Source organism: Spinacia oleracea, chromosome 1, assembly GCF_020520425.1.
Source record: "Spinacia oleracea cultivar Varoflay chromosome 1, BTI_SOV_V1, whole genome shotgun sequence".
NCBI lineage: Eukaryota > Viridiplantae > Streptophyta > Magnoliopsida > Caryophyllales > Amaranthaceae > Spinacia > Spinacia oleracea.
Window position 1 is genome coordinate 133040687 of NC_079487.1, and position 24886 is coordinate 133065572.

The 24886-nt window shown below is 34.6% G+C and overlaps 2 protein-coding genes across 2 annotated transcripts; one reads left to right on the forward strand and one right to left on the reverse strand.

Annotated features, from left to right (window-relative positions):
* Positions 1-553: 553 nt before the first annotated feature.
* LOC110785540 (uncharacterized) lies at positions 554-4145 on the reverse strand. Its single transcript, XM_021989991.2, has 5 exons — positions 3867-4145; positions 3658-3761; positions 3413-3558; positions 3231-3312; positions 554-916 (listed from the first exon to the last, which is right to left on the reverse strand). The coding sequence occupies exons 1-5, from the start codon at positions 3901-3903 to the stop codon at positions 803-805; spliced, it is 483 nt and encodes a 160-aa protein (XP_021845683.1). The 5' UTR covers positions 3904-4145; the 3' UTR covers positions 554-802.
* Positions 4146-12694: 8549 nt separating this feature from the next.
* Positions 12695-24635, forward strand: LOC110785623 (homeobox protein knotted-1-like 6). Its single transcript, XM_021990112.2, has 6 exons — positions 12695-13361; positions 13630-13752; positions 13852-13993; positions 17956-18006; positions 23584-23822; positions 24233-24635. Exons 1-6 carry the CDS (start codon positions 13050-13052, stop codon positions 24389-24391), a joined length of 1026 nt encoding a protein of 341 aa, XP_021845804.1. The 5' UTR covers positions 12695-13049; the 3' UTR covers positions 24392-24635.
* Positions 24636-24886: the final 251 nt, after the last annotated feature.

The following is a 24886-nucleotide window of genomic DNA, read 5'->3' on the forward strand; positions in this document are numbered from 1 at the left end:
CATAAGCCAAATTATTTATTTGGTGACTCTTGTTTTGGTTGGTTTTACTATTCCATTGACTCTCCCCCAATGAATTTGGGTACAAAAACTAACCAATTTCGACTACATTAGATTTACGTCGGGTCGGGTCGGGTCTAGTCATGATTTTTGATACATCCAGTTTCGGGTACGATTCCGGTATAGGTTGGGTCGGTTTATTCACGGGGAATACCTTGGGTGCATTAAGGTGCATATAAGAATTTTCAACAACTTATAAGAAATACCTTAAAGATTTGCAGTTGTTGAGGTTGAGATTCTTGAGAATTAAGGGTTTGTTCGATATTAGTATATTACTGTCATTTTTTAGTTCACGGTCTTATGATTTTGAAAGTCGGGTAATTTCTAATCAATCTAATAGAAGTTTTGAAGGTGCAAGGAGTTGTTCATGGCCAGAGGAAGCTCGGCTGGACCCTATAAACCTCCAAATCACAAGGTGAGTTCCCCATCAACTCAACCAACTTGTGTTGGTTACCAACAGAGCAACTTATAACGGAAAATGTTTAGTTACTTGCCATTTAATGGTAAAACAATTATATGATCAACATACTTTAATGGTAAGGAAATACAAAGTACTATGTTATAGACAAGATCAAACTTACAGCATACTTTTACCAAAGCCCTTTGTCCTAGTTGACTAGTTTACAATGTACACTGATCTTAAATCTATCAAGTTGAGCCTCCAAAGATGAAATTCTGTCGACGCTACTGGTAAAATCAGTGTTGTCTGTCAGAAAAGCTAGAGCCGAGACCAAAACAGGTTGTGTCATGCAGGTTTTCGCAGAAGTAGTGCCAACACATAAGAAAGTCCAGCATCAATTGAAGACAAAGCAACAATAAGCCCGGCTACAAGTACAAGGGTGAGGGTGGCAGTTCGCAGCTGCAACCAAAAACAAAAGGAGAAAACTATTAGATTCCCCCTCACAAAACGCATGCTTTTGACACAAACAAGCAATCAAGCATCTTAATTCTTAATCAATACATCAGGCACCAAAGGTTATGTCAGGCTAGGTTAGGTTTCGGACTTTTTATATGCACCACTTTACTGCTTTCTATGGCACACAGCATTAATGTGCTAAACATTCTTTCTTCTGCCTCTACTCCCCTAACCCTGTTGTCAAAACTACTTTGTGTAATCTCTGGCAAAGTTACCCAATTGGACCTTAGCAAAGGCTAGATTAGTTTCATCTAAGGCAGCCTATGCAATAAATCAATCAAACAAACCTGTTTTCTTAAACAGAATTAGCCATCAGCTGCAAGCAAAGAAATCAACTGCCTTGTTAGTTGTTACTAAGGTGAATACTTCACAGATTTTAGTATTAAGCTTCAATCTGCCCAAGTTTTAAATCAATCAAAACCCCAACTTCTTCGGCAGATTTAACTATTCAAGTGAACCAGGAGCATCAAATCAATTTGACTTTTAAACCATGCTATTTTCAGCTAGGTGCTCCACCACCAGCTGACTCAAAACCAACCTGCTCTTCACCACCTACAGCCGACTCAACTTAATCTTCTTGAATCCTTAGGCGTCTGAGCTACAACTAATTGACAGTACACAGTAAAGTTCCACAGATCTCTAAACCAAACACTCGAGGTCACTATCTTCTGATCTAGAACTGCTTTATGTAACCAGTAAGTGAAGACCGATTAAATAAACAGAACAGTATATCCTGTATGATATCTGAGTCGATGGAAGTAATTCTAATTCATTTACATGATTTTAGTATATCCTCTCTCCAAACCCCCCACTCAAAAGTCATAACCTAGCCCCATTAGCAGAGCTATCATATTTCCCCATTTGTAATTTCACTAATTTGTATTGCCCTTGTGGAAAACTCGTACATATTTGATCTCTTTTATTTCTAAATTTTTTTCTCCTTATTATCTTGGTCAGACTAATTTCATCAAATAACTTGAGGCGTTCACCAAAAAGCTAAACAGAGTAGTGATTTGCATTCTCCTGGTTCCCTCACCCCAAAAAAACACTCATCAATTCCTCACCCATTTTCCACTCTTTCATCAAGTAAATGATTACTAAAATTTAAACATGTTCAAAGTATAGCAAAATGGATGTCATTTTACAAACTATTAAAAAAATACGGATTTGTCATGAAATGCCCCTCAATTTTCACAAAATTCACCAAATGCCCTCACCTTTAATATAATACCCAAACTACCCTTACACTTAGCATTAAACATACAGGTTTTTTGATAGGCAATCTAGGGTCCCTTTGTTCAGTCAGAGTCATACAATAATGCTTTCTAACAACAGAAAGGATTTAAAACATCATAGAAAATAACCCAAATAATATTGCAAGCATGTCCAGGCCCAGCGCCATTATTGGGAGAGAAGAGGGGAGAAAAAAGAAAATACACAAGACTGTTATGTACTCCGTATAAATATTATGCATCTCTGTAACCAAATCAACGTTGTTACTATACCTAATCGACATGTTCCAGACACATCAAGTTGTTACAATTAAATTGAAATCATGCTCTTCGATAAGGGCTTGGTTTGGAAGAAAGAAATGAAATATAATCAATAAGGCACTTACAGTGCTGTTCTTAGACTCACGAGTCTAAGGCAATATGATGAGATGATGTCCTGTAGATCTCAAACAAACTACCAGTCTACCAGGATAGTTTCCATGGGAAATTACACTAAAAGCGCCAATGAGATAAATAGCAAAACTTTGTAGGTTTGCACCCAAAAAAAAAACCAAGTTATTAGAGCTCCCAAGTTTGCATTCTAAGTCTTTTGTCAATATATTTCAAGAACACATTCAAACAAATTTTACAACAAGTTCAACCCCAGCAAGGTCTAATCATTCAACTGCAGCATCTAATTGTAGTATGCTCCATATATAGCAAAATTACATAGAAACTTTGCCAAAGGTTTCAAGAGATACGATGTCCTAGAAACTCCATCAATTCATCTATGGACTTTCATTTACGAGTACTAAGAGACTAGACTATGTTAAAACAGAAGTAGTATGCATCTTGTTCGCACAATGACCTGATGATTGACATATTCTTATTCGACGATTTCTGTTTAAAGTTAAATAACATAGGCAATCATACTACCACAATTCAGACAAGTATCTGTTCAAACTGAACAAGGCCTAAACTATTCTACAGAAGCAAATAAAATGCAATAAACAAAGATGTATCCATTATTTAGGCAAGGATTGTACCGTGTCGTTAAAACTCGGCCATTCTATGTACTTCAGCTGCCCAGGTTGTTGAACAAGGAACCTAACCAATGATTTCAAACCCCTGAAAAGAATATGGCACAACAAACAACTCAGTACAATTACAGGCTACTAGTACCCCAATGTGAAACCAGAATCCACACAATTGCTTCTAATCTTAATACCTGATTGTTTCCTTAGAGAAACGTAGCCAAAATGGGTCCTCAGCACACTCATCATCAAACTTTAAACCATAATTTCCTCCCCGAGACATCGAAAACCGAGGTTGAACCTGCTTCTTGTGAGAATAATGGATCTCTGACCTTAAATCCTAGCAATATATAAAAATAGGCAATTTAAAAAATCAATACAAAACACTAATATGCTTAGAGAAATCATAATCAATAGAACAATTAGACAAATATTTTACCCATTTTGGTACAAATTTACAAGTAACCAAGCCTCTAGTGTTGGCTTCAATCGACATTCGATATCGAAATGAAAGCATTGGGTTGCCATTATTATAACCCAAAACTACATTAAATAAAAAGCGCAGTGAGAAATTTTTCAATGTCTTCCATACAACTATTCACAATATTCAGAAAATTCAGTGATTTGTAGAGTAAATGAGGTTGGTACCTGAAGAATTTGACGACAACCCAGAAAAAGTAGCCATTTCTATCAGCAACAAACCAAATTAATTGAAATTCCCTGGAAATAGCAACAACAAACAGTTAATCGTTACTAATTGAAAACCTAATTTAGGTTAATAAAGTATAATCATATTCAATTTCCTAATTTAGGGCTTCGGGTGAGTGGCTGTGGTAGTGGTGGTGGCCGGGAAATTTAAGTGGGGGTAGGGTGGGTCTGGTCGTTATGGTTGTGGTCTGGGTGGAGTTAACTGAGTGAGGGACTGAGGAGGGGATGTGATATAAGGGTAGAAATGGTAATTTGTACTTAATTCCTCCGTTCCTTAAATGTGGCACAATGGTTGATTTTTACTCCTCCAATACACTTTGATTCTTAATATCTATGTATAAGTAAAATTATAAACAATCAGTACGAATCTAACAGGATTACATGGTCCCGTATGACAACAATTTTCTTACGTATGAATCACAAAAATGGTTAAAGTCATAGTGTTAATAGTATAAAAATCAAAATAGTGTGATACTCAACAAACGACTCTGGTTTTCATGTAAGAAGGATATCGGTGCTTTAATTTGATGAGTAAGTTCGGGGTGATCCTTCTGCTGATCATAAAGAAACTAATTAAAAGAAAACGAATATCCTTCAAATGAACTATTTATGAGATTAATCAAAACTTGACGATTGAGTACTCGATCCGTATATGATGTTTACGTATGATAAAGTTGTAAAACTTCTCGAAAGCTTGAACTACATTCTACATTGTGTTGTTCAATGCTAAAGCTCCGAGTGAACCCGAAATAGGCCTATTCATTTTAATTTTATTAACCGGTAACTCCATTAGTTTTGACATTTTGTACACGATGAATCCACTCCTTATTTAAATACCACATAACTATATAGAGTATTCAATAATTATATTCATTTAAATATTTAAAATTATGCGTATATATTTGTGTATGATGTAATTCTTCGCCAAACAAGCAAAAATAATGCAAAGAATTATTAATCTGAAAATGTTTTTGACGTATGGAAATAAGATAAATTGATCATACACTCTTGATTCTTGAAGTCTTGATAATCATACTCTTACATCATAAATTCATAACTATTTTTTTTTTATATGGTTAAAAGTAATAGTAATATGGATTTGGCCATATACTTATTATAAGTTTTTTGGGAAAATGAGTGTCATAGAGAACCTTAGTACGTCAAATGCAATATGGATTTGTCCAATAGGCATCCAAACAAAGCTAAGTATGTCATTACATTGATGAGGAGAAAAATTGGAGAAAAAAAACGCAAACGAGGGGTGAGTGTTCGACTTTTGTAAGTAATAGGGAAAAGATAAAAATAAGTAATAGAGAAAATATAAAAAATACAAGTGTTTATATTAAAAAAAAGAAAAAGGAAATTTATCGATGAGTTGTAAGGTTATGCCGTTATGGAAATACAAAAAATAATAAACAAACTAAGGGGTATAATAGAAAAAAAAAATGATGCTAAAATTAGGAGTTGGAGATTCTTTTAGTAAGTAGAGGAAATTGTTGGGTGGGTTCTTGGAAACTCAAAATTGAAAATTGGCCCGGTCAAACATGACACGAAAAGCTCTATATTTTTTACCCGAATTAGCAGATCTTTGGTAGAAATAAGCATCACATAGTTTGGCCCATACCCCATAAAAGGCATATTTTTTTGGTCATGGCCCGATCCAAAACCTACTCAACTTGTCTCTTGATTAGGTCTACATAATTTATAAGGAGGTCAAGTAGATAGGTTGTATCATTTCATCATTCGTATATGATCATACTTCGTATATGATTTGAAACATATGTAAGTGTATTTAAGGACATTCAACATATCAATATGAAAATTAGTGCATACAAAAAGGAAAGGAGGGAGGATAACGAATGAAAATAGCAAGATATCATGCAACTATTATACTTCCTCCGAATCTAAATGTTTTTCCCGTTTATCACTTTACGCGGTTATTAAGGAAAAAGAAACATTGTAAGATTACTATTATTAATGTAGTTTTATGGGGAATTGTTGTTTTTTTTATTCTATTTTCACAAAAAAACAAAATAGTTGAGCCAATAGAATTTAAGGAATAAAAATGTCAACTCATTAATCCATCCAAACTTAAACCAACCAATGAGATTACAAGGTTTTTATTGATAAACCAATAGAATTACAAAGTTAAAATTACAAGGAAGAGATTAAAAAGGAAAGAAATAAATAGGAAGATCATTTTGAGACACCTTAAAAGGAAATGAGAAAAATATTTAGATTCGGATGGAGTACGAAATACGGAGTAGTATCTTTTTTATGTGAGTTAAAAATACATGGTCGAAATTCATGACTTTGACCTTAAAATAATAATTTGAAATTGAAGAATTAATCTCACAGTTTCTTTGGAGAAACGGTACCAGTAGGCAGAAGCCACTAGCCAGTATGTTCGTTATTGAAATCGGGCCCTGTCTGGATACCTATTCGGAGCCCAATCATATGGCAAGTTTGGATGTTTCCAATTACTAATGGGCCCTTTTGGGCCTCTAAAGTTTGAGTTGGTTGTTTGTTTGTTTTTTTTGATGCAAACCAGTTGGTTGTTTGTTACGTAGTACACTAGTACTAGGCTATGAATTAAGTACCCGATTCACCCTAGGAGCTAATCCGGATTCGTGGCGATGTCTGGGAGATAGGTTTCCAGTCTCCTCTCAATTATTGTTGCAGGTGAATGTTCTTTAGTTGACTACAACTTACTGAATACAATGTCTAATTTTTACCGAGGATCACCCGATAATCAGAGCCTACTAAATGATGATCAATCCGGATTCAAGTCGAGTCCAACCATGAATGATTGTAAACTATGGAGGATACACTTATAATACATCCTTAGCTATGAAAATAGGCATGGGATTTCTAAAAATAAGGATGCAATAGTGATAATTTCACTGGGCCAAGTGGAATTGTCTCTCTCCTTTCTCAATGTGACATAATTAATCTTAACTCACATGTGAGAATATTCTTAATAGGTAGTTTGGACCATTTACAATTTTAAATGAATTTTCATCACAATCAATGCATTTTGTAACAGGAGTAGTACGTAAATCCTCGAGATTGTAAAGTGACTAATACATAAGAATCCTCTTTGAACATGAACATCTAATAGACACCCGTTGACACACCTAAAGGCATACTTAGATTGAGGGTAATGCAATAAACAAATAAGGGTGGTAATACGACTTACTGGGGGGCGTTTAGTTTGAGGTAGTAATCAAAGGGAAAGGGAATGGGCTGATTCCATTCCCTTTGTTATTGTTTGGTAGGTCTCTTGTACCATTACCTTTAACCTTTTTCAAGTATGAGTTAACCCTAAAACCCTCTACACTCATTCCCCACCCCCCCTAGATTTTCCCATTCCCTTTCCCCACTTCACTTCCCACCCCCTCTCTCCCACCTCTAAGCCTACATCTTCAACCCACAACCAACAATCACCAGACCACCACCGTCTTCCGTCCGCCACCAGACCATCACCGTCTCTTCCGTCCGCCGCCAGACCACCACCATCTATGTCGTTCGCTGCCAGACCACCACCTCTAACCCTAGATCTTCAACCCTAAACCTCTGCCTCACTGCCACTCCCCCTCCTCCGCCGAAATCTGTTCTCTTTCCTGCCACCAGGATCTGTGCAGTTCGCCGCCGAGTTAATTGGGTCATTTACGGCTTTTAACGTCATTTGCATCCTGTTCGCGGCGGCTTTGATCGTCGCCTGCCTCCTGTTCGCCAGTGGTCTAAATGTACAAACTGCCCTTGATGTTGGTTGTGGCAGTCTGGCAGAGGTATAAGGGTGAGAGAAAGAAGAGATATTGAAAATAATAACCAAACAACATTTAAAATCAAAGGGAATTATTCACATTCTCTTTCTTTCCCTTTGTTGATTCCATTCCCATTACCCCGTGCCTACCAAACGCCCCCTGAAGAACTTAATGAAAATATCTCTTAACTTTTTCTATGTATCGCCTCGTCTCGAAATGAAAAATCTAACAAAATATCTCGTCTCGAAATGTATTTTATAAATATCAATTTTTTTTTTTTGCTTTACGGTAGTGAATATATTAATGGTCAAATATTATACCAAAATCTGTGCAAATAATAAGTGTAAAGAACTTATTGAAATGGAGTTAGTATATAACATTGTTTGAACTTAAATTTTAGAAGTGACCTCCAAAAACTAAGTAAGAAAGGAGCAAGTTATGTCCGGTTCTTTAAACTTTAGAGAGTATATAATGTGAGTATGTGACAGATAATACCCCAATTAAATAATCTTAATTTTAAAAACAAACTATTTGTTATGAGATAATCATTAAACTATGCACTTCTCTTAATTTGGCATATGTATGGAATCCATCTGTAGAAAGAAATCCTCTATTTTACGGAAGTCAAAATATGGTAAGTGTCAAAGATGCTTTGACCAGAAATTTCCAGATTAAGAAAATGGAGTTAATTGCGAATTAGATAATCAATTTTATGTTTGGTGATTACAACTGTGCTAGGTTGGGCTTACAATAGGAATCGTGTCGGCCACAAGCTCTAACTTTCCTTTCTTTTTCTTAATTGTATTCGATTTGCATATCCTCTCCTTTCCGTAATTTTCTATTTACAATCGATTGTACACTTATCTTTCTTTTTCTTTTACCTATGTGCATGTACTTATAAAACATAGGCAAATTAAAATCGATTGTATGACGAAAATATTTTTCTGAATTCGCCCCCTCTAACCCTAGATTAGTAGAGTTGATTATCTCATGTGAATATTGTTCCGGTGTTGAAACGGTGGAAACAATGGGCTTCGAATGAAGACCCTTTCGAGTGTGTTGAAGATCTTGCTAGCTTGAATGAGTTGTGTCCGAATTCACCTGCACAAAGGCAAAGTTACTAACCTCGGGGGTGTTTCCGAGGAAAGCCCTCCGATGCATAAGTAAGAACGATGCTCGGATTCTAGAGAGAAGTTCTCTAGAGAGTAGTCTTAAGGCGATAAATTGGACGTACCTTGAGGTGTGAGCCTTGGTGGCCTATTTATAGTGTTTGTGTAATAAATGTGCCCATAGGTCATTTATTACTGTTGAGTCGTGGGCCTTGTTGGTGGTTGGATAGCCATGTTGAGTGGACAGTGGGTTTGATGTTGTTGTGTTGAGCCATTGGGCTTTGGACTTAGTGGCCCAATTGGTATTCAATTAGGAGCCCAAACAAATATTATTGTTGATTGCTTAATTAGCAAATAAATAGTCCATGCACATAGGTATATATATATTGTCAAAATAATTAGAATTAATCAAAGCATAGTTAGTTATGGGTATTTTAATTCATCTCGTTCATGCATCTTTAATTAATTTAGTGCTCGTTTAGTTAACACAAAAAAGTAATGGGAAGTGGAAATTTGCGGAAACCAAAAATGTACAACTGTTGTTGGTAATCACCAAATAAGTTATTTTCATGGTTAACTAGACAACCTTTTGCACATGTTAAAAAAAACCACTACATGAGATAATGAAACAGTTTTTTGGGAAGTATTTCGAGTTTAACCAACATAAAACATGAGATTGATCAATTGGAGAACTCAAACAAACATTGAATTTTGATGTTAGTTCCCGATCATATGGAGTTTTATAGTGCAATCTTCTAATATGCTATATAGTAATAATGTAATATAGTATGACATCAAACTTTAACATATACGTAGATGAAGTTAACCATCATCTACGTTGAAACTTAATTTGATTTTGCATGGAACTTTTAACTCGTATTTGTATTTAGGTAAAATGCAGCTTTAGGATTTCTTCTATTATATTCGTCTTATATTTCAAAAACTTGTTACTTTTTTTTTTTTTTTTAATTAAACCATATTATATCGTCCCAGAACGTTCGAAGTGATCTCGTGATTTTTGTTTCCTTAATGTCATGTATCATTAATTCCGTATTTGTAGTAGAAATTATTAAAAAAAAAATTGATAATTGAAAAATACACATGATAAAGATTCTAACAATTCCCAACTTAATTAATAATGTTTTTTTTCCTTATACTGACATGCACATGCAATTATTATCAAAGTTTAGTCAAACCGGTAAATCAAATCATATCATAAAAACCCATTTAAGAACACTCAATCCGCCCGTCAAAAGAAAAGAACACTTAATTCCGGGAGGAAAACAAATACTCCGCGGCTTATTACCTTATCTGATTCACGATGCATATTTGAATAGTGTCAAAACAAACAACATATATATGGTAAGAATATTATGAAAATGAAAATGAGAATCGCATATTTGTAACATACTCTAATAATCTAAAATACATTTATTTCATATCGTGGCCAACATTATATTGTACTTGTACTTCGTGCAATCTTTCCATTTTAATGGAGGGAGAGTGAGTAAAATTGTCACTCGTGTTGTGTAATTTTCCAATTTAATGTAGGCAGAGTGAGTAAAATTGCCAGGTATTGCATGCCCACATCGTCGTGATAAATTTGAGGTCAATTTAACCAACAACCCGAGCAAAATATCGCTAAATAAAAAGTGGAGCTGTTTTATTTTGATTTCGGTTTTAGTTTTATTTTCTGTTTTTTCTTCTTCTTTGAATTGAAAAGCCCAATTTAAATTCAATAATTCAATAGTGTTTAGGCTCATGTGTACAAATATTTTATGGGTCACATACTCTCGTAGTCTCGTGTATACATCAATATTATTGTAAAACGTTATACTTTGTATATCAGTATTTAGGTAAAAAAATTTACCATGTCTGAATCACGTAATGAAGTGGTTTTATGGCTAAATTTTCCGTGAAGAGATAATTTTATCGGTAAAGTTTAGGTAACTATTATTTACTTTTGAAGTTTTGATCATTTTTAGGATAATTTTACTCTTATCGTACTATCCGCACAATGTTTATTTTACATACACCTAAATGGTTAAGAATTTGGCCGTTTGAATTAGCAATAAATGAAGATGAGAGCAAACTGTCAACACACTATGAAGTAGAAAATTCAACAAATCTCAAAAATGGAAATAGTTGCATAAATGGAAATGGTTGCATTAGATTGTTTTCTTTTATTGATTGATTTATTTCCTTCTCATTTATGACTACAACACCATTTCTGTCTTACTTATCACATTCTCATGTGCCAAACGACAATAATACAATATTTAAGATTTAATTGACATCAATGAAAAAAACATGGATTTGATAGATTTTGTTTTATTACTATTTTTAGCGACCATCAATTTAATTAAATTAATTCGTTGATAAAAAGTCATATAAATACATGCCAATTGAATAAAATAGAAATTTTCTTTCATCAAACGTTGTTGTAAATCGGACATTTTGCATACCCTCTATTATATTGATGTGATTTACTGCCTTTTCCATGGAGGGTTCTATATCTTTTATTAAGGCTTTGTTCTTTTTGACTTATTTCAGACAAAATAAGTTCAGTTAAATTCCGATAAGTCCAGTTAAGTTCAGATAATATAAGTTCAGCAAAAATAAGTTTTTTTCAGACATTTTCACACACAAATAAGTTTATTTCAGACAAAATAAGTTTTTTTCCAGATAAAATAAGTTCAGTTAATTTCAGTTAAGTTCTGATAACATAAGTTCAGTCAAAATAAGTCCAATAGAACAGAGCTTAAATTCTAAAGACCTAGTCTCTGTTCTATTGGACTTATTTTGACTGGAGTTATATTACCTGAACTTATCTGAACTTAACTGAACTTATTTTATCTGAAAAACTTAATTTGTCTGAAATAAACTTATTTGTGTGTGAAAATGTCTGAAAAAAACTTATTTTTGCTGAACTGAACTTATCCGAACTTAACAAAACTTATTTTGTCTGAAATAAGTCAAAATAAGTCAAAATAAGTCGAACGTAACAAAGCTTTAACAAGAAGTTTTTGAAATTAATTACATGCACATGAGTATAGTTATATTTCTTATTATACACAAATACTAGTGAAAAATTATGGACAAATTAAGTAAGTTTTTAGTTGACATATTTCAAATAAGAACATGCTTTAAAAATCGAAGAAAACTCGTATAATTGATTGTGAAATTAAAGTTTTCGGAATTCACTATCCAAATAAAAATATTGTCTACACAATATGGCTAGCTTCAAAAGTTGTCACCTTTATAATAACCGATATCTATTTGATCCCCTTGACTTTACTTGGTCTATTGATTTGATATGTCTAAAGTCAATTTACGTTAGAAAAGCTTTAACGATTGTTGTAATTAAAAATGTACTTAGACTGATAAATCAATAATACTTTGTATATTATGACAAATATCTCACCTACTACAGATTTAACTCACATATTTGTCAATTACACCATTGATGATGTACCTATTATCATTCTGCATGTGGGCAACATTGTACGAAATTACAAATAACGTTTAAAAATTAAGTGTAAGTCATATTCTAGTTAGACCAAGCAACCAAGTATAACAATTAGATCACTCTAAATTCTTTTAATCACTCAATAAGCAACAAACAACGGCACCACTAACCAAATACAACTAATTATGTCTTGCATGAAATACATAAACACTATTCATCATAATTTATGCTCCATATCTTAAGATAGTAAAACAAGCATCTTAATCTTAACCTTAATCAAGCTTATCTGAAAAGATAACAAGAGAAAAAATCCATTTACAAAATAACAAATTATCCGTAATAAATAATAATAAGAAAGTACAGAAAAAGAAAAAGAAAAAGAACAAAATAAAACAAGAGGCACATGAACAAACATCTCTACTACTATCTCCATAACCTTACCCCTTTCTTCCATCATCATTCATCAGCATCTATTACTCCGGTATTATTTCTTCCCCTTTTTAATTTTTTTTATTCTCCTTTTTTTTTCTTCTTCCTTCTATCAGTTGCTAAAATCCAGTGGATGAATCACTGCAATACTTCCTCTTCTTAGACTTCACACTTCCCAACATCACAGACCTTTCTTTTTGCCACTCCATTTCCGTTTTATACACCTTTTCTCTCTCCTCCCCAAACCAAAACAAAAAAAAACCTAACTTCCATTTTTTCGTCATTTTCTCCCGTCAAATTGTTGAATGTTCTCGAAGAAGGTAGTGTTAGTGTTGTGAAAGAGGTGGTTATGATGGATGAGATATACGGCCTTCATCCGGTGGTGGCTGCGGGTGGCGATTATTCCGATAAGGCGTTGATGTCGCCGGATAATCTTATCCTGAATTCAGATTATCATTCATTGATCATGAATTCCGGTAGCGCCGCCGCTGTCCGATTCGGCTCCGATGAACTGATCTCCGCTACTTGTATTTCTGAGTCTGCTTCCGTCACTCCTGAGTTGCAGCAACGAGATGATGACACGTCTACCTCCATCAAGGCTAAGATCGCCTCTCATCCTCATTATTCTCGCCTTCTTCAATCCTATATCAATTGCCACAAGGTGCAGTCCTTTTGTTCTCTCTCTCTCTCTCTCTCTCTCTCTCTTTTTTTGTTTATTATTTATTTTTTCAAAATTCGCAGTTGTAAATTTTGATCAGTATGCGATGGTACTATCAGAGTACCATCACATACAGCTTTCCCGGTATATATGAGGAAATCTGTTGTGCGATAACAATATCAGTATGTAAAGAGTATTTTTATACTGATATTGTTGTCGTACAAGTATGGAGTATTATGAGTAATTGAGATTTGAGAATTATGAGTTATAGGTGGGAGCGCCGCCGGAAATAGCGAATATGCTGGAGGAAATGAAGCAGGAAAACGACTTGTATAGACGAAGAGGAGGAGGGAGGACGTGTATAGGAGTTGATCCTGAGCTTGATGAATTCATGGTCCCCTACTTAAACGCCCTTTTTCCGTATGATCTTTGGATTATGTTAGGAGTATATGTTTTTGACTTTATTTGGGAAAAAAATGCATAATTTATTCAGGAGACTTACTGTGAGATTTTGGACAAGTATAAGTCAGATCTTTCAAGACCCTTTGACGAAGCTACCAACTTCTTAAACCAAATGGAGACGCAGCTCCGGAATCTATGCAAGGGAGCCTTTGTAAAGAGCGCCGCTGCGGCTGGTTAGTTTTCATCTCTTATTTTTATTTCAATATTTTAATTTCAATACTACTCCGTAGTGCCTATATGATTGTTGTTTAGCTTAGTTTCATTGAGCTGTGTGCACCAAATTTAGTGCACGGAATTTTGTCTGTTGATTGTTCTTAACTGTTGTTTCTCTTTCGTGTAATACTCCATATTTTTTTAACCGTAATGCTTATATGATTATGTATACTAGTAGATTATTCATTATTGTTCATCTTAAATTCATTGAGCTTTGTGCATAGAATTTCGTCTGATGATTGTTTTAACGATTGGTTGTCCATGGTTCTATGCTAAGGAGTACGGAGTATAGAGTAAGCAAACCCAAAAAAAAACTATACTAGTAGTTTTCAACCAACATTATAAAACCCTAGCAATGTGGAGAGCATTCATTTTTTTTTAATTTTTTATTACGGAGTACTACTTCTTGTTACATGTTTCTTTGATTATTCGTCAAAGGATTAATCGAGAACAATCTCTCGTAATGTCGTACGTGCCGTACATGCGATACACTAATGCCTTGTCCGAATGTCCGTAACGGGTGTAAGTGTAACCAAGATCATCTTAAATGCTTTTCTTCTTTTCGGATTTTATGGTTTCTCTTTTCATCTTTTTACCTTGAAATTACTGAGTATTGTGTCAGATAAGATCATAAAGGGAGAAGGAGAGGGAAAGGGAAAGATTGTGACTTGAAATCACGGTTAAGAGATTCTGAATTTGACATTTCAGATGAAGTAAAGTATAGTGATGAAAACAGTTCATTGCAGAATATTTACAGTTTTTTTTTTTATTAAATTTAATAGCTTTAGATTTTTTTAGTAGTAGTACTAAAAATCATCTGGTTTTTGTCATTCCCTAAAATAACTGTAGTCTTGTGGAGTTGTGGAAGCCTGGAAAAGTTCTGAAATTGTAGGTCCAATTTTCACCCATTTTCAATTGTAATCATGTGTTTATTTATAGCTCTTCCATGACCTGTTTTCTTTCTTAAGAGAAATTCCTCCAGCTTCTTTCTCCTAAGTTTTTGAGGTAAAATAATTGATCTGGCAGTCTCTTAACACATTTAAAATGGCAATGGTTATGTGGTTCGGATAACGATGTGTGTGTTTGTAATGTTAGTTTATGTCAATCTTTAACATCTCTCTTTTGGATTTAGAACATATGTACTCCCTTTTTCCGGTTGTGTTTAGGTTAGTTATACTCGGACTTTGGTTTTGGAAGTTCATGTTGGACATATGTACGTGTCCAAAAAATTATTTCATGTCGGTCGGTCCAAAATGAAGTGTTAAAGTTTCTTTACAACCATATTTATGCTGAAGTGGCCAGGGTTCAACATGGGTACTTGAGGTAGAACAAAGAATACAAGTAAAAGAGAATTAATCAATTATGTCAACTTACATCTTAGAGGTCACATTTCTTGGTGATCAGTATAGCATTTGATGTATGGGAAACTTTAACACTAAGTTTTGTAGGGTAATTTGTTCGTGCTTCTTTCCTTTATAAGAATACCATGTATTACATCCAATCATAAATATTCTTTCAAGAAAATCATGCTAGTTGATAATCAAAGTGCATACAGTACAATGATTTTGTTGGTTTAAATCGTTACGTGTGTATGTTCATACATGTTCGAACCTTTTTGCTGCTAGAAACTCCACTTCTTGTTTGACTTGAAAGTGTTGCGCTTGCATGTCAGCTAAAGTTCATCTCTTGCATTACTTACCTTACAAAATGTTGTTGTCAAAAGTCCTATTTTCTAAATATATTGAAATCCTTGGAATGATTTGGCAAACTTCCATTTAGCCTCATGCCCTCGTTAAAAGAACAAATGGGTACAATCACTATAAGTTGATACTCCCTAATAAGCATCGACATTAACAAACTTTTCTTCCTTCTTGAGATTGCCGCATTTATTCCGAGAGCTAAAAAGAGGATGTAGAAGGCCTTGGTGAGTGTGGGGGTTGTTGAACAATCATCATCTTTTAAAACTAAGATAGATAGAAGAAAAAGAAAATGCTTCCTATCATATTGAGGCATAGAAAAAGCTTGTTGTATAATGTCAATTCAAAAGTTTGGACATCCAATTGGCTTATCTGGATGTAGGCAAGTGAATATATGGTCTTTATTTTTAATTGAGTCTCATTGTTGCCTTTGATAATGCCATGCCTTGTAACTTTCAAAGGGTTTCAAGTTCCAATGGTGCATGAGAGTTCTTTATTGCAGCTAATAAGAGGTGGAATTGGGCCTCGGGAATGCCTGCTTTGGACTGCTTTATTTATCAAGGCTTTTTATCTCAAGGATTATCTTCTTATCATCATAAAGAATAAAGGAAGGCTGATCAGATTGTGTGTGATTATTTTTGAAGTGGTAATTAGGTACTTTTGTTGCCACCATTTCGCTACCTATCGAAAATAAGAAAATTATCTTAAGATAAAGATTCGCATACGAGCTATTCTGATATCGTGCTTGCATGGACAGTGTGCTGTTTCTCTTCACTGACTTGCTTTCTTTTATTTGCAAAATGTCTTTTCCCGGGTACTTTTTTGAAATTTAAGATCTCTTGTCATGCTGTGTGTTTGATAGTCTTGCTGTTTAAATTAATTAAAGCTGAGATGATGATTAGGCAGACCATGTACTGGTGGCATTTGTTGTTAAGCACATCTTGTAGATGATTATGTGACTTTTAAACTCGATTATATGATTAATGAAAGTACAAAGATGTGTTTTATTAACATCCTTTGTCAGGAAAAAAGCTGCAACCATTTCCATTTGCTAGTTCTCGCGGTTATCCAACTATTTTGGGCTTAACTGCTTGATACTTTAAAAAGATTGTATGCTTGAAACATCTCTCATGCTTAAACTATTCAAAAGCATAATGAAGGCGATCTTTGGTTCTGTTAGGAAACTATTTTTCTTCATTCAAAGTACAAACTAACTTTCTGGCACTCTAATCTGATCTGTGGATTTGCCCCGTGTGGTCTGTTTTATCTTAATCTTGCACTTAATTGCTAATTGTTTTCAGTCTGATTAAGATTCTCTTCGACACATGCGCATACCCACTTGGATGAGTTTTGACATATACCACATGCTTACCTTGTACTTGCCATTTAAGACACAGTGATTATGTGATTGCTTTCTTTTCAGTCGCACATTTAGCCGTAGAAAGGTTTTATTATTAATTACTTCGATTCTAATATTCGCCACTGGCTACATTGTTGGAACTTAATTTAATCCTTTTATGATATGCATCTATTCTTATTGTCGATATTTCATCTACTCCGTATATCTTAGTTCATTTGTACTATTCTTGGTAACTTCCACTTGGCCAAAAATAAGGGCTAAATCTTTTGATATTTAACTTGCAAAAGTTTAACTCACACGATAGTTTTATTATTCTAGCGATAAAAATCAGTTTCCCCCCTTTTTTTAGGAAATATTGTCAACTTTGCTTTTTAGCTAGCAGAACAAACCTTGAATTGTCTCGGAATGTCAGCTGATCAAATAGTTAAGGAGATGATAATGTATTTGTAGCTATATATTCTTGAATCACTAGCTTGCTTGAAGTGTTCAGCCTTTCCATTCTTATTCTCCGTGAAATCTTGCTTGCCCTTGATTCTGAAGTTGGCTTACAACATGGTTTGGGATATGAATTTGTGGTCGGCTGTGAAATTCAGGCTTATGGCCGAAGCCATGGAGAAACTTCTAATTTATCTAGGGATAGTTTGTGCCAAAGCTTCTTTAGAGTGTATGATGTGTACTTTTCTTTGTTGAGATTGGAATCCTCTTCCTTTTGCCTTCATATAAATTTGGTCTAGTCTTGATTGCCCAACATGCTTTATATACCTTTGTTTAGTTGTCATAATTCTTTTGTGCAATGTGGGAAATTTGTAAAGATTCAAGCTGACAATGAAGTGTCTTTAACATGTCTTTCCTTTCGGTACAACAGGTGATTCAGAGACAATAAGGGAGTCCTCTCAAGAACAAGGCTCACTTGAAGGTAATTATGTTATAGATTGGGTTTATGACTAGTATGCTTTCAGATATTTTTTTTAAAAAGGTTCTAACATTACGGGACTGTCTTTGAAAGCTTGATTTAAACAATCATTTCGTGAAATCCCGTTGAAACTAGATACAAGTATGTTTTTTTAGTCTGTGAAGAGGCTCATAAAGCCATGGTCCACGAGCTGAGCAACATAACCGTGGTTGGTAGTCGTATAGACAAATGCTTACAGTTTAGCATGTTTTGAGGATAACCTGTGCAAAGAGCAATCCCTTAGCTTGTCATGGATTTTCTTGAGGAAAATGCTTGATCTTTAGATGTTGATGGAAGCTAGTGTCTAGTATCCTAGGTTTTCTTATAGACAAGTAGTATTCAAAAAGGTCACACGAGTATATAAAGAGATCAATTCTGCATAAAATTAGTGTAAAATGAAAGTGAGATGACTTCAAAATAAAATTAGTTCTAATGAGACACTATGGGAGTTCCTCATGGTAAACTTTTACTCTTTTCTGTCTCAGTTTACTCGCTCAATTTGACCATTTTTGTGTGATAGTTTTTAGTCAAAATAGGACAAGTGAAATGAGACGGAGGGAGTACAAGGGTTGGATCCGGGTAAATGTTAACGAGGTATTGACTGATTTTGGCTGGCTTATTGGATCGATAGTTATTATGAACTGTTTTTATTCTAGTGTACTTTTATGAATGGTTGTACTCCATATATCGTTTTCAAAGCATATACGAGTACTTCATACTGGATCTAGTATGTATTACGCTGTTTCTAGTTTCTAACTTGATATATAACCGGTAACATACATATCGACCAGCCAAAACCCGGGAATCATACTGGATGATACGGTTAATGTCGTCGTAGTCGTTGTCAGTTTCCTTTTTGAAAGGGAAAGCAAAGAGTATGAAATTATTGGAGAAGGATGAGAGAGTTGGGTGGAGGGGTTTAAATTCACATCATCTCACATGGAAACTCCCGGAGTTTACGCTGAAAATGACCAAAAAAGTAGGGGTTATAAATGCAACATCTTTTAATATATGGCTTGACATTTTGTTGGCAAAGGTGGTGGGTCTTCTTGTTTTGGGGGGTCATTTTCCTGTATTGAGTTTCTGCATTGAAGGGTCAATTTTGCATGTATGATTTTGCAGAGTTCTCTCTAGTTAAGACGCTACCATGGTTTTATGAAGGGGAGTGGCCGGGGGTCCCTATTGTCTTTTTACTACTTTGTCATGTCCCTACTTGCCTTTTCTCTGTTTATCTCTTTGTCACTTGACTATGTTTTGTGCGTTTTGATTCTTTGGTTTAGATTTTTCTTACTACGAGTACTTGATTAGTCGACACGGACGACATTGATGGGGAATTGTACAAGGGTTGTGTTTTGTAAACTGATTTAGCTTGTGTGGTAGTTAAGGTGGTGGTAGTTAAGGTGTGAGCGTGAGGATGTTTCCCTGCCTTTTACGGGGTATTTGTTGTGGTCGATTTCTTCCTTATCTAGTTTGCAGGTTTGGTATAAACTTAGGAAATTGAACGGAAACAAAATAAATAAGTAGGGAAAATGGTAATGTTAACTATTACCATTATTAGTTGTTTGGTATACTTTAGAAAAGGAATCGCTTGTAATAAATTGATGATTGAGGAGGTAACTATTTTGTTATCATAACGTTGGGAGAGGTAACGTATAGGTAATGGTTACCCTTTAGAAAATGAATTGTGTTGTCACTTGCCACCCATCCTATACCAAACATTAGGTAATGAAAATCGTTAATTGATGTCATATATACGTCGCGGTATATACCAAACATGATTTTAAATTTTTTAACTCCCAAGACTTTGTATTTGGTAGAGGAAGTATAAATCAATATCTGATATGTATTTCACAAATACATATCTCCCACTAAACGACAAAATAAGGATAAGACAAACATCAAAGGACAAAATCAATTTTTTTTGAAAATGACATCCGTTTTTTAAAAATGGCACTAGTTTTTTAAAAATGGTATCCGTTTTTTCAAAATGGCATTTGTTATTTGAAAAATGGCACTTGCTTTCATTTTTGTCTTATTTCTATTTTGTCGTTTAGTGGGATTATATGTATCTTGAAATACATATCAGATATTGGCCTCTCCGTCCTCGTATTTAGTAAACCAATACGGATTACTCTGGATTAAGCTCAATACTTCAGAATTGAATTTACAACAGGTTATAACGGATATCTTTAGTTGGTTCAGATATGTGTGGGTTTGGATTACTGTTTGGATTGGGCGAGGTCAATGTTGGTCTGTACTCCGTATTTCTTAGGTGGTACTAATCCAGGGTATGTTTTATTGAACTAATATTTGAAATTAGGAGTAATTTAGTTGTAATTAATCTTATACGAAGTAAGAAATAATCATATTTTGTTTTTGATGTGAATTGAACTTGTCTTCTTATTTTTCCTTCTAAAATACTAGGTTAAAAATGAGTTGAACTAAACACACCTCACAACTTATTACGACTTCACTAAAATAGTAAGTTTTTTTTATACAAGCTAGGGGCAATATACTAAAGAGTTCAAAGTTTTACAAAATAACAAAGTCTATGGAGCTCTATCTCCAAGGGAAAACCCGCAACAAATCTTGTACAAATCTTGGCTAATCTATCCGCCACCTTGTTAGTACTTCTGCCTCGTTCTCAATCTTAATCCCATAAAATAATTAGTTATGCATTGCAATTATTTTATTGTACGTCAGCACTCTTATACGGAGTATCATACTCCGCACTCCTTTCGCCCCACAATAGTCTTTCGACTCTCGCCTTCTTTGTATTTTCATATATCCCAATTAGTTCTCATTTTTCCTTGTTTCCCATCACTCTGTAGTCTGTAGTCTGTACAAATTGTGTTTTTTTTTCTCCCGTTCCCTAAATATCGCACCATTTAGATGGTTAGTATGTAAGAATTGAGTAATACCGTTGTTCATCTTTCATCTTGGATCCCAAACACTATCACGTTCATCCAGGTTGTGAATGTCAACTAGCTTAGTCAGTACGGAGTAGAGCATACTTAAACATTTTCCCAAGAAGCCAAGACCTATAATCAAATTCTGTTTACACCATTTGTCGTCTTGTCATTTGTGGCTTTTTCTACACCAAAAAACATTCATCACAAGAGTTAGAATTGTTTGCTTAACTTCATAGTTCATATGGAGTAATTCGTGTAACTTGTCAATCGTACTCCGTAATTGCTTTGGCTCACTAAGTCGGAAGGCAAGAAGTTTGTATAACTTGTCACTCGTACTCCGTAATTGACTTGGCTCACAAAGTCAGAAGACAAGAAGTTCAATTAGCCGATGATGTTGCCGTTAACGGTTAAGGCATTCATTTGTGGAGAACTTCAAATAAGTGATACAGGTAAATAAGTGATGAGTCCCAATGGCATGATTGACGAAGCAGATGAAAGTATAGTTGTAAAATGAGTAATTTTCCTCGTATCTTTTGTTGTTTGGACGAACTATGTCACTGTTTATATTCTGCTACTTGCATGATTCCTGAAAGTGGAAGTAAAAATAATAAAATAATAATAGTGGGACCCACGAAAAGAGTAGATTAGGGTCTATAGGGGTAGGGGGTCACATACCCTGACATCAAGTGACAACTTATCAGCGTGCCTTCCGGGGATTTGACTGCCCTTTGTTTTTTATGTAATTTTTTTTAATCAAAAATGTAGTTTTTGATATTTGCAGCCTCTGACTGTGCCGTCTTGTCCATTCTGATTTGGGAAAGGACTGGTCTATGACTCTTTTCTTTTTACCTTCTCCTGTTGTCCTCCACCACCTTTTCCCTCTCCTTACTTTCTTAAGAGCATCAATTATAAGGGTCACTCTTATTTACCCACTCTTAATCTCTCTCTTCATCCACCTCATCACCCTCTCCTAATACGAAGTAAGAGTTACCTCTCAAAAAATCCAAGAAATAGCAATCTCTTAGTTATTCCCTCTTAAACACCTTTTACATGTATTTATTTTTATTATTTTTTAACAAAAATGTCAAAAATAAGTATAATATTTCCACAATCATCCACCTCACCCCACTCTTATTTCTAAGAGTTACCTCTTATTTAGAGGATGTCTTAATCAACCTCTAAATAAGAGGTAGCTAAGAGTTAGCTCTTTTTTTATTAAGAGCTAACTCTTAATTTTTCTCTCTCTTTAAGAGTGGGCTAAGAGTGCATTACAATTGATGCTCTAAGTTTCCCTTTTTATTTTTTCCAAATTTTGGCATGCGTACGACTAGTAGGAGTATTACACATTTACACCATACTGTGTTTCTCTTGTTTCCCTCTAGCAATCTGGCGTTGTTTATATTAGCTGGTTTGACTGGATGTTTGTGTTAGCTGGTTAGACCAGCTGTTTGTATTAGCGGGTTACTAATTGTTTGTAGGAGTAGCTAGTTAAAGTAGTTGCTTGATTGTGTAAATTTCGTAATTTATAGTTGGATTTTTATACTTCGCAAGTTCGTTTTGCTCAGTAATATAGTAAGATAACTCTTCTATTGCTACTCATAGGGAGTAATATTGAACATTTGAAAACAAATCTCACTTTGACATTAGCAGCCCAGCAAATGTGGAAAACCCATATTGAATCTTAAAGCTCATTCCGTCATTCCCCCAACCCATGTTTAAGAACCCATTAAGATGAGTTTTTAAACGTATATGTTGAGATCAAGTGACTGAAGATTACAGAACATTACGGCAGTAGTTTCTTGAAGGCTTGTGGTGAACTGGTGATTTATAAAATTAAATTTTATTCTTTTGGTGTTGAAAGTTAAAAAAGAGAGGTTATTCTAGTTAATGCAGATTTACCCTTTATTCTTGCATTTTACTTAGTGGCAAGAAGTTATCTTGTGCGGAGTAGAAGACTTAAAGAATATTAATCAGGAATCTGTTGTTGTAGAAACATGATTTTGGAGTTGATAAATCAAAGCTAGCATTTCATGACACAAAAAATGTCATGTTTTCTTTTCAATGCAGTAGGGACAGTTGGTTTCATTTTGAATGTCGTCCCTATTAAGGAGTACTTACCAAGATCAATTACGAATAAGATGTGTAAGGCTGTTATTGAGTACAAACTATTAACCACGGATGTTGGACTATGTGTCTATGTCTATGACCCCCCCCCCCCCCCCGTGGTAACATCAGATTGCAAGCAAGACATCTTATAGTTATAGTTATTAACCTCGTGTTTTTGTTGATATGATCAACAGTTTGTTTTAACTTGGCAACTTCATGTAAAATAACAAATCTGTTTTTGTGTTTGACTAATCAGTGAAAGGTTAGAAATTCGATAGGTTGTTGAAACCTTGCTAGTTTTCCCTCAAGTCTTGCTTTTTTCTGGATTAGGTTGTTATAGAAGTGTAACTCCTGGTCTTTATTAAAATGATTCAACTAATTATACGTAGAATATAGATTAGCTGTGTAAGGTTTGGATTAACTTTGTGGTGTGACACATTTTACATGCCACCTCCTATTTGTCTGAGGATCCACTTCCATCCGTTATTTTCTTCTCATTAATAATGTATTTCTACGTTATCAGAGGAAGGTGCCGTGTCATCAGACGAGGAGTATAGCGGTGGAGAGATATATGTACATGATCTGCAGCAAAAAGATGAAGAACGGGATCTTAAGGATCAGCTCTTACGTAGATTTGGGAGTCATATAAGCAGCCTCAAGATTGAATTTTCCAAGAAAAAGAAGAAAGGGAAGCTACCAAGGGAAGCAAGGCAAATGCTTTTCGAGTGGTGGAACGCTCACTATAAGTGGCCATATCCTACTGTAAGTACCATATCACGTACCCCTTTCTCCTTAGCTTTTATTCGCGTTGTATGTATAATCCATTATCTTAATTGTACATTGCAATAAGCCTTGGTGGAATTTATAATGGCATGATGTTAGTGCAATAATCTGAATTTCATGGTTTAGCTTGTTTGTTTCGTGTTTGAGGTTTCATAATTCATGAATATTATGATGCGTTCTATTTACCTGATTTTCACTTATTTTTCCTGAACTTATCTAAACTTATCAAAACTTATCAAAACTTATTTTAGTTATAAATTGTACTTGGTCAATCCTTCTTTTTTCTGAACATAAGTTATCTGAACTTATTTTTCCTAAAATGAGTGAAAATAAGGTGAACAGAATAGAGCCTTAGTATCATTTCACATCTTTGGGCTTTTGTTGCGCAGGAAGCCGATAAAATTGCACTAGCTGAAATGACAGGTCTTGATCAAAGGCAAATCAACAATTGGTTCATAAACCAACGGAAGCGTCATTGGAAACCATCCGAGAACATGCAATACGCGCTCATGGATAATTTCAACGGGCAATACTTCACAGATGACTAAGGAGTAAGGACTCAACCCTTCACTTCTTGACACGAGAATCGTATTTAATCTGGCTGCTTATGTATATGTGCTAATGGTAATCTTACCTTGCCAATTTGAGAATCACTTCGATCCTTAATTTCATTTTCGATTAATGGAGGGAAAATATATCCTCCCTCCACCATTTGTATTCTCATTGCAATGTAAACCAAACGATGTACTACTAATGTATCCTCATAAAAATGAAATGGCTAATTTCTCAGAAGATTGTGTTAGTACTTTTTATTTGATTTTCTTCAGTTCCTGATAGTTTTCAGCTGAAAATTGTTGTCTTCATTAACGACTGCTTACTCTGTTCTTAAACATTTTATTAATATTTAGGCGTTAAATGTACACTTTGGCTTGGTAAAGTGAGTAATAGGGAAGAGATAGATAAAGTGGAAAATTTAACTAAATAAGGCATGGGGCAAATAACTAGGAACATCCAAAAAGAAATTTAGAGCAATCATTTAAGGA